The following is a 9,021-nucleotide window of genomic DNA, read 5'->3' as shown; positions in this document are numbered from 1 at the left end:
CCGGGAAATTGCTCCGTGGGCTTTCAGCGGCGGTTTTTATCGCCGGCCGGGGTGTGCCTGGCTGCGGCTCGCCTCTCCTCCGGGACCGTAAAGCTGCTGCTGTGATTTATCCTCCCCTTCTCCCAAATCCGATTAAATGGAGGAGCTCGGGGCCGGGGCGCCGCGGGGCCCGGGAACCGGAGGGGGCGGCGGGAAGGACGGGGCCAAGGAGGGGAGGACAAACGGCCCCTCAGAGGGTGGCGGATTTGGCTTTATTTACAGCCGCGGCTTTATTTTTATTTATTTTTATTTTTTTATGGGGGTTTGGTGAGCTTTCCCCGTCTTTCTCGTGCTGCTTTCAAGCACGATCCCTGGACGGCTGAAGTTTGGACATGAGGGGAACTAGGTAGGCCAGCCCCCAAAGTGGCTGGTCAGACCCTGTGTGGGAGACAAAGAGGCCTAGAAGAAGCGATGAGGGGCGGGAAGTCCCACACTTCCTTACATGGGGTAAGGATGAGCGAAGGGCACGAGGGAGAAGCCTAGGGATTTCCATGGGACCACCTCAGGGGAGAGGGTCGGCTTATCTCAACTCGAGTAGCTGAAGCTTGGGCAGGGGCACTAGCATGCCCGGGGCGACCTCGCAACCTCACGGCAGGTCAGTGGTGCCGTATTCCTTGGTAGTCTCAGGACTTAAGGTCAGTGTGCTTGAGTCCCAATCTTCTGGTTCACTGATGTTGGATTCCTTATGGCTGGTCACTGGAATGAATAAAGAGGGAGAAGGAAATAAAGGCCAAGCCACCAGAGGCAGCTGGAGCGTTTTGCTAACTATTGGCCCATTGAACGGGTTTTCCATCTATAAAGCCAGAGTTTCTGGGGGAACAGAACGCAGGAATCCCATGTCTTAATTTCCCTCCTGCTACATTTCGGGCAATGAACCCCAATCCCGATTGTATGCTATTTAAAACTGACTTTCTGGGTAAATTTTTTTTCCCCCCAATGTGAATGCGCATGCTCGGAAACGGGTAGCTAGCCCAAGATCCCAAACGCTGTGCAAACCAAACAGCAGGCCAAGTTACGCGTTATGGATCGGCTTACACTGCGGAACTGTCCTCATTTCTGCACACGGTCGGCTCCGCCGGCAGTTTCTCCTCTTAAACGCCAGGTGGAGCGACTGACCAGATGCCGCCACAGAGGTGGCAGGCGGCGCTGTGGCGCCTGGGCGGCCTCAACATTGGAAACACTCTAGCCTTGGCGGAGCGACTCGTTGGTCCGGGTCGCGCATGCGCCGAGCCTTCCTCTCGCTATTCCCACCCCCCTCCCTCTCCGTCTTCTCTGCCTTGAGAGCAGGTAAGGCCTTGGGCCCTCGCGCCCGCTTTGCGCCGCGCAGGCGCGCGGGATACCCTACTTTGCGCGGATCCTTTGAGGCCCTTACTTTGCATGCTCCCACCCGGGTCTTCACGTCCTCCCTCGCTCCCGGTATCCCTGCGCCTTAGATCGGCCCCTTCTGTGTGCCGGTGACCTCCAACCGCGCGGGCGTGGCGCCATCTTGGATGTCTCGTGTGGGGAGGGCGCCTGGGAGCTCGCGCAAGCCAAATCCCAGCGTGCTCATTTCACCTGTTCCGACCCAGCCCTTCCACACGCTCGTTTTTCACCTTCTTGCCCTTTCAGAATTGTCACAACCCCTAGACTCTCCCCTCCTATCACCGCTTTTTTCTCTCATTCTGTCTCCGTGCCTTCATTATCCTGAAACCTCCAGACTTCAGGACATCAGGTGCTGAGCAATGGAGATAGTGGATCATTTAAAGCCACCAACTCCTCAGCACCCCTCAATTTAAAAAAGCAAATTGTGAACGTGGTAGAAGTGCATAGAGCCGCCAAAACACCCTCTCCCTTCAGGCTGTGATCTACGAGAGCTATAGCAGAAAATAAGCCGGTTTCTTTGGAACTTTTGGTTGTCTCCCGGTACTGTTCTCTTCCTTCCATTCCTGTGAAGTTAGAAAAAACGCAAGTGGTGGGCTAACAGTGAGGTTTTCCGTTAGAGGCAGCAGGCCCAAAAGGGTGGGGTGGGACCCGCAGGGGATAGTCTGCACGCGCCAGCTCTCCTGTCAAGGGTTTAGTTTACAGAGAGTCCCCAGACAATGCCCTCAAGAGGAAAAAGAAGGTTTAAGGAACAGAATGGTTAAGTCATCAGTCCTGTAACTGGCGGATCTATACCAAGGAAGAAACCCATGATGATTTAGGCCCTCTGATTCTGGATGGTGCCACTTGCCAGAGATGTAGGCTAACAATTGCAGACTTAACCAAGATTAAGTGACCACTTCTCTGCAGGCTCCCTTAATTGCCACCCTTTGTTTTGGGCTTATTATGTGCCAGTACCACATTAAGCTCTTTACATATGTTATTTTGATTAATCCCCCTAAGTACTACATTTTACAAATGATTTTGAGGTTGAATTCCTTAGGTAAAAAGTCCTCCCTTTTATAAAGCAGTTTTGGATTTTGACCCAAGAAAACCTGAATAGTCCAGCAGAAAATATGGGTTAGAGTCACAGATGGGGAAGAAATTAGAGTTCTAGACAGGATAAGAGTTGAAGACATCCATTAATCTAAAAGTTAAGATTCTGGATTCAGAAGTATAACCTGGGAAAAATATGAGTCCAACTCATTTAAGGAAGTGTCACTTAACAGGCCTGAGTAATCACTGAGTATTTCAACCTGTCGCATCTTAGAAAGCGTTCACTTGTAAGTGAGAAGAGTTCAAATTCTTTCTCTGCCACTACCATAGTTTTAAGACTGGTTTTTAGACCAGGCTCTTAGTCTACCTAAGAATCATTTGGGAAGCTTTATTGAAATACACATACTTGGGCCTTACTCCCGGAGATCTTGACCAGGAAGGTCTGGCATGAGCCAAGAATATGCATTTTTAATGCATATACCGTCTTTACCCCCAGATAACTCAAGTTCAGTTCTACCAACTTAGGCACCTATGCGGTGACAGCATTGTTTCAGATTTTGGGGATACAAATTGAATACCCTTTAGTGTAATGGTGGAAATGAGTACTTAACATTTGTTGTTAATTAGAGTAATGGCAAAGTTCCTTGTTGATCGAAGTTCCTCACCTTGTTAATTAATGTAGGAAATTGAAATATTTTTAGGAATCAAATACTTCCAGGTAATTAATCTTTTTAGATTGTTGGAGACCCTTCCAGTGTCTTGGCCTTCAACAAAAATCTCCCAAGAGTCTTTAAAGGGCAACTTTTTAAGGCCCAGATAATGAGGTCTTGAGAAGGGTGCTTTTTTGAATGGAAACTGAGGTACATTTAGGCAAAGGATATTCTGGGGAAATGCCTCTGGCAACCCCAAGGCTATGGGAAATGAATAACAGGTCTTAAAGCTGGGACTAAGTGGCTACTTGTTCAAACCAGCGGAAGTCACTTGATTATAAGGAAATCTTGGAAGCTGTGTAGAGGAAATCTTGACTTCAGTGTTCTAACTGCATCTCTTCTAAGACTTGAGGTCACTTTGCTCTCTGGGCCATTTAAATTTGCCAGAGCACTTTTTCTGCTAATAAGGCTGTCCTTTGGTGAGCAAGGACAATGTTTACAATGCTGCTTCTGTAATTCCAGCTCTCCTGCCACAGCCCCATATCCCCTGAAAATGTACGCGTGCGCCAAGTTTGTTTCCACCCCCTCCTTGGTGAGTACCAGCTTTTTCTGGGAGAGTTTTTCAGGAGGGGCATCTTTTTTCGTCCTTGCCAAACCTTGTTCTTCACAGTTGGGCTTGAGGAATACCCTTTGCTATGCTAACCTGACAGGAGAAAGTGAGTGCTTTAACCCCATGTCCCTTGGAGGCCAGTTCATTCCTTTCATCCAGCCATCTTAGAAGAAGAGTATAAATGAGAATCTAGACCAAGATCAGGTTATTCCTATCCTGACATTTTCTGAAAACTGGAACCCAGCCAGAAATGGTAAACATGAAGTAGATTGCCTGACTTGGAACTTGGACTGAGTATGCATTTTGTACAGGATCTTGTCCTGAGTGTTGGAGAGCCATAGTTAAGACTTCCCTCTGGTAAATTCGAGACGGAAGCTAAAATACACATAAATACTCATTGGAAAGATATTTGACTCAGAAGCAACAGCATAGAAGAAGTTACAAATTATTAAATGGTGGAAGCAGTTGGTCCATCCATCTGTAGTGAAAAAGTGATGCTCTTAGTGGTACCATTTATTGAGCACTTACTATGCCTGGCACGGACCTTACCAGTGTGTATACATAATCTAATTCACTCCTCAAATCACCCCTGAGATAATTCCTATTTCAAAGATGAGAAAACGCCTAAAAAGATTTGAGGGACTTGTCCTAAGATTGCACAGCTGATAGAGAGCAAAGATGAATCTATAATCGATCTGACTAAAGCCCTGGCTGTTAACCACCGTGTTGTCTGCCTTGGAGATACTGGCTTGGGGTTAGTCAGAAAAATGCTACCCAGAGGAGGTGAATTTAGAGCATGGATCTGTGTGCCAGAAGGATGTATTCAGGGAACAAAGTCCCAGTTACTGACTTTCTTCTTATGGGCTAGTCAAATTTCTCTAATTGAACGAAGCAAATGCTGCTGAGGCTTACATTTATTCCCATTCTCAAGGCTTGTGAAAGGGTACAGTGAGGGTAGTCCAAAAGGAAGTAGACTTTCTTCTCTTAAAGCAAAGGAGAAGCCTGGGAAACGAGAAATGGTGAATCTAGAATTTGCTAAAAGTAAAAGAATGATCCAAGATTCTGATTTAAGTTCGAGAGAATGAAAGGGGTATCTGAGCAACAGCTTGGGATGAATGGTTCCAAAACTCCTTCAATTTTCCTTGACCTTCTTGCCCTTGCGTGATTCCCACTAGGTCAGGAGCACCTCTCAGCTGCTGAGTCGATCGCTTTCTGCAGTGGTGCTGAAACGGCCGGAGACACTGACAGATGAGGTACCTTGCAGGTGGAATTGGGCCTGTGGTTTGAAGGGTGAGGTGGCTTACCTGGCAGAACCAGTAGGGGGAGTGCTGGGGACAGTCATCACAGACAAAAATTAGTGAGAATTAGTGAAGGATGGAAGCCATTGGCTTTAAGATGGAGAACAGTTACCATATATGCTCTAGTGTTCCGGCTCTGGCACTGATAGCACATGCCCATGTGTGCTGCTAATAACTGCTATTATTTGGCCTAATTTACTGACTTCAGTTGGGAGCATTTAGTCCTAGGAAGGTAATCTCTTCAGGGCACTAAGTACAGGCTAGGGCTTCAGCTTTGGTCTTAACACTTTTAGAGCATACTTGAATCTTAAAGGTATTCGAAGTCCACATCTCACATTAAAAAGTTCTGCGTGGCAGCATTTTAGAAGGTTTTCCAGGGAGTAAAAAGATTTTCTGTTTGGAAGAGAAACCATGGGATTTGATAGCATAAAACGTTTAAATTGTATAAAAGTTTCCAAAGTAAAAAGGGGTTTCCTAAAAACTTCACCTTCTACCTGCCTTTTCTTCACAGAGCCTCAGCAGCGTGGCAGCCCCACAGACCCTGACCTCATTTATTCCTAGCCGCAGCTTCCAAACCAGCGCCATTTCAAGGGACATCGACACAGCAGCCAAGTTCATTGGGGCGGGGGCTGCCACAGTAGGGGTGGCTGGTTCTGGGGCTGGAATTGGGACTGTGTTTGGGAGCCTCATCATTGGTTATGCCAGGTAAGGTGGGCCCTCCGTTGGCTCTCTGACATGCTTCCCAAAGGTCTAGGCAGAAATATTTGGGGATCTAGAGCTGCATTACCCTATGTGTGACTATTTAAATTTAAATTTTAATTGAAAGTACACCGAGTTTAAGTTTCCAGTTCCTTAGTCACACCCACCATATTTCGTGCTCAGTAGACACATATGACTATTGGCTACCATATTGGATGGTGCAGATATAGACCATTATTGAACAGCTTTGGTTTAGAGCAGGAGTCGGCAAACTAAGGTGGGTGGGTGGGCATGTCTGCGCCACAGCCCAGTTTTGCATAGCTAAACTGAAAATGGGTTTTTTATTTTTAAAATGTCATGGGAAAAAAAGGCAACAGACCATATGTGATCCACAGAGCTTAAAATATTTACTATCCGGCCCTTTACAGAAAAAGTTTGCTGCCCCTATTCTAGAGCCTCAGTTACATAGTGGCTTCACTGCTGTTTTCCCCATGCCCAGGAATTCCCCTCTGTCACTCCCAGGAAAATTGCCTTTGCAGCCAGCCCTGCTGCTCCCTGACGCTTGGGACTATTTGGTCCCCACCATCTCTGGGCAACTCACTGTTAGAACTAAATTAATTCTCTAGAGTCCCGCAAGTTATCTTAATGTCTTTAAGGAAATAAGTTTATTTTCTAAGATTTATATGAAGCAAGAAGCCTAACTGCTTCTGTGTCCACAATTCTGTTAAAAGCTGGTGTTGCTTTACCTTATCCATGAAGGCTTCCAGAGGTGACAGAACAAGGGAAATAGAAATTTTTATATTGACTTTCAAAGTTGGGAATTCTTTATACCATTTTGATTCATATCATCTGAACCCCACAGACCATTTGTAAAACCCCTATTCTTTTGACTTGTGAAATGAGAGGACGTAGTGTTTTTCCTCTGCCTCCCTTGTCCTCTAGAACAGTGTTTTTCTAATTGAGCTCCATAAAGGCCTAGGGTTCTGAGAGTATGTCCCAGAGACTGTCTTAGAGAATGAAAGGGAGATCAGTCAAACAAGCTTTTAACATACCCCACTTTTTTACCATTACAGTTTGGCTTTTATGTGTTTCATATTTGGGGGTTCTGCTGCTTAAAGGTTGAAAGCACTGCTGTGATAGACCCTGTCACTCTGGCGGGTACCTCCTCCATCCTGGTTGGGCCCTGGATAGTTAAGTATCCAGGCCCAGAGACCTTACGTTATGATGATGTGGGTGATCCATTTGAAGTGGTAATGTTTGTATACAATTTTGTCGTACAATTTTGGATTGTCCACTCCCCTCATTCAGTCTCTGTAGAGCCCTTGATGTGTCAGGGCAAGATTTAGGGCATGATGATGTTACCCTGAGAGATTCGTTACATAAGATGAGCTTGGGATGAATTCTCCCTGAGCCCAGCTTTGGTGTTCTTTTCTTTGTGTGGACTAGAAATTCAGTCTTTTTTCTTCCCCTTCTCCCAGGAACCCTTCTCTGAAGCAACAGCTCTTCTCCTACGCCATTCTGGGTTTTGCCCTCTCAGAGGCCATGGGGCTCTTTTGCCTGATGGTGGCCTTTCTCATCCTCTTCGCCATGTGAAGGAGCCGTCTCCACCTCCCATAGTTCTTTCTCCCATGTCTTGTCTGCCCTGTATGTTCCTTTTCCTATACCTCCCCAGGCAGCCTGGGGAAAGTGGTTGGCTCAGGGTTTGACAGAAGGAAGACAAATAAATACTGTATTAATAAGATGTTTCTTGAGTCTCCTGTGTATATTTCTTTTCCACAGTTGGCTAAGTGCCTTGGTGAGAGTATAAGGCCTGGAGGGTGGTGATAGTTCTAAATTCAACATGGGTCTGGCCTCACTTGTTCTTCATTCTGTGTCAGGAAAGCTTTATTCAAATTAGGGCTCCTTTTTAGTAATTTTTACCTGGGATGGCCTGTTACTTACCTTAGATGATTGGGTCCGTAGCAACTTCCGGTGCTGGCTGAATATGATGACTAATGAGCTCTCTGTTTTCACTACTGCTGTCCTGGCTCAGGCCCTCATTGCCACCTACCTGGTCTGTTGCAGTAACCTCTTAACTGGCCTTCTGTCTCTAGTCTGTTCCCTTTAGCATTTACTTCTACCCACCCCTGCCAAGTTAATCCTCCTGAACCAAAGGACTGGTTTTGCCATTTACCAATTCAGAAACAGTGACAACTTTCTCAGCTTTGTGTTTTATTATTCCCGTACACGCTACCCAAAGTGCACTATTTGTCATTTCCCAAATATTTTCACTGTTCCTGTCCTTATCACATCTTCAGGCACTTGCCCTTTGACTGGCCGTCTGTTCTTTCCCTTTCCTCTTTTTCAAACTCTCCCAATTATCCTGAAAGTTTAAATGCTATTTTTTCCTCCATGAAGCTCTTACCTGGTTTCTACTGTCAGTTAAGTGACCATTAACTCCTATAAAGGACTGTAAGAGCACATATTCTTTATAATGCTTACATGGTCTGTGATATTGTGAGATTTGTGTACCATATCTTCCAAGTTAGATTGTCAGTTTCTTGAAGGTAGGGACTGTCATATTCATCTTTGTATCTAGAAGTATCTAGCATGACGTAGCAATATGTTCGTCACATTTTTATTTAAACCAACCACTTCACCTCACAAGTGAAGACATAGGCTTTGACAGATCAGAGGATTCTCTCAGGAACTTGCACTAGCAGAGCTGCAGGTAGAGCAAGGATCGTGTCTCATAGCCAGGATGTAAGACTGCCACACTGTTGGTTTTGTGCCCACTCTTGGTTCTCAAGCCCAGTGTTGCTGCCGACTGTTACTTTCCCAAGCAAAAATGAAAGGGTAGAATAAGCAAAGATAAACCTCGTAAAAAATCTTCCCTTAAGAATACGTCAGTGGGGACTTTGGACAGTGGGGTTAGTATAAAGGTAAAGAATTATATTTTCTAAAGGCTAGATAAACTTCAAGTAAGCCTTAACATCTGCTTGAAATAACTGGGTATAAATTAAAGTTTCAGAAATGATCATGTAAACGATGGGTTTTCTTTCGGTTCAATCAATGACTGAAAGGCCAGGGCAGAGACTTGACCCCAGCGTAGAATGATGCTCAGGAAGCAGATCCCTCCAAATCCCACACCCTTGCCCTTTTTGCTGTTGTAATTGGGGCTTAGAGAAATCCTGTCTACAGTTTGCTTCCTGATGGTTACACTGTCTCCAAATAACTTTGGGCTGAGGGGCTCTGAAGTGGACCTCATCTCACAAAATCAGCTCTGCCAGCCAACAGTAGGTGGAAGGTATCTACATATTTGGAGATGAGTATTAGCCCTCCCTTCGTTTTG

At 45.8% G+C, this 9,021-nt stretch overlaps 1 protein-coding gene and 1 long non-coding RNA gene across 3 annotated transcripts; one reads left to right on the top strand and one right to left on the bottom strand.

Moving 5' to 3' along the window:
* Positions 1–244: 244 nt before the first annotated feature.
* LOC148759069 (uncharacterized) lies at positions 245–1,548 on the bottom strand. Its single transcript, XR_016021819.1, has 2 exons — positions 1,412–1,548; positions 245–735 (listed from the first exon to the last, which is right to left on the bottom strand). It is a non-coding gene; the product is annotated as an uncharacterized LOC148759069 (long non-coding RNA).
* Positions 1,304–7,431, top strand: ATP5MC2 (ATP synthase membrane subunit c locus 2). Of its 2 annotated transcripts, none has more exons than XM_019724424.3 (5): positions 1,304–1,326; positions 3,606–3,675; positions 4,869–4,946; positions 5,503–5,696; positions 7,169–7,431. In XM_019724424.3, exons 2-5 carry the CDS (start codon positions 3,637–3,639, stop codon positions 7,281–7,283), a joined length of 426 nt encoding a protein of 141 aa, XP_019579983.3. In that variant the 5' UTR covers positions 1,304–1,326; positions 3,606–3,636; the 3' UTR covers positions 7,284–7,431. The 2 variants fall into 2 exon arrangements, with proteins under 2 accessions (XP_019579983.3, XP_088655868.1); XM_088799742.1 differs by lacking the exon at positions 1,304–1,326 and adding an exon at positions 1,785–1,941.
* The last annotated feature ends 1,590 nt before the right edge of the window (positions 7,432–9,021 follow it).

Source organism: Rhinolophus sinicus, chromosome 1 (genome assembly GCF_057876585.1).
Source record: "Rhinolophus sinicus isolate RSI-liver-muscle chromosome 1, RSI-T2T, whole genome shotgun sequence".
Taxonomy (NCBI): Eukaryota; Metazoa; Chordata; class Mammalia; order Chiroptera; family Rhinolophidae; genus Rhinolophus; species Rhinolophus sinicus.
The sequence above is the reverse complement of the archived record's forward strand: the minus strand, read 5'-3'. Positions and strand labels throughout refer to the sequence as shown.

What these genes read in the sequence shown, in the direction of transcription:
- ATP5MC2 (XM_019724424.3), top strand. Translation starts at nt 3,637, where the DNA reads ATGTACGCGTGCGCCAAGTTTGTTTCCACCCCCTCCTTG. An exon ending in TTGTTTCCACCCCCTCCTTG is followed by an intron (nt 3,676 to 4,868) that starts GTGAGTACCAGC and finishes GATTCCCACTAG; the next exon opens with GTCAGGAGCACCTCTCAGCT. An exon ending in CGGAGACACTGACAGATGAG is followed by an intron (nt 4,947 to 5,502) that starts GTACCTTGCAGG and finishes TTTTCTTCACAG; the next exon opens with AGCCTCAGCAGCGTGGCAGC.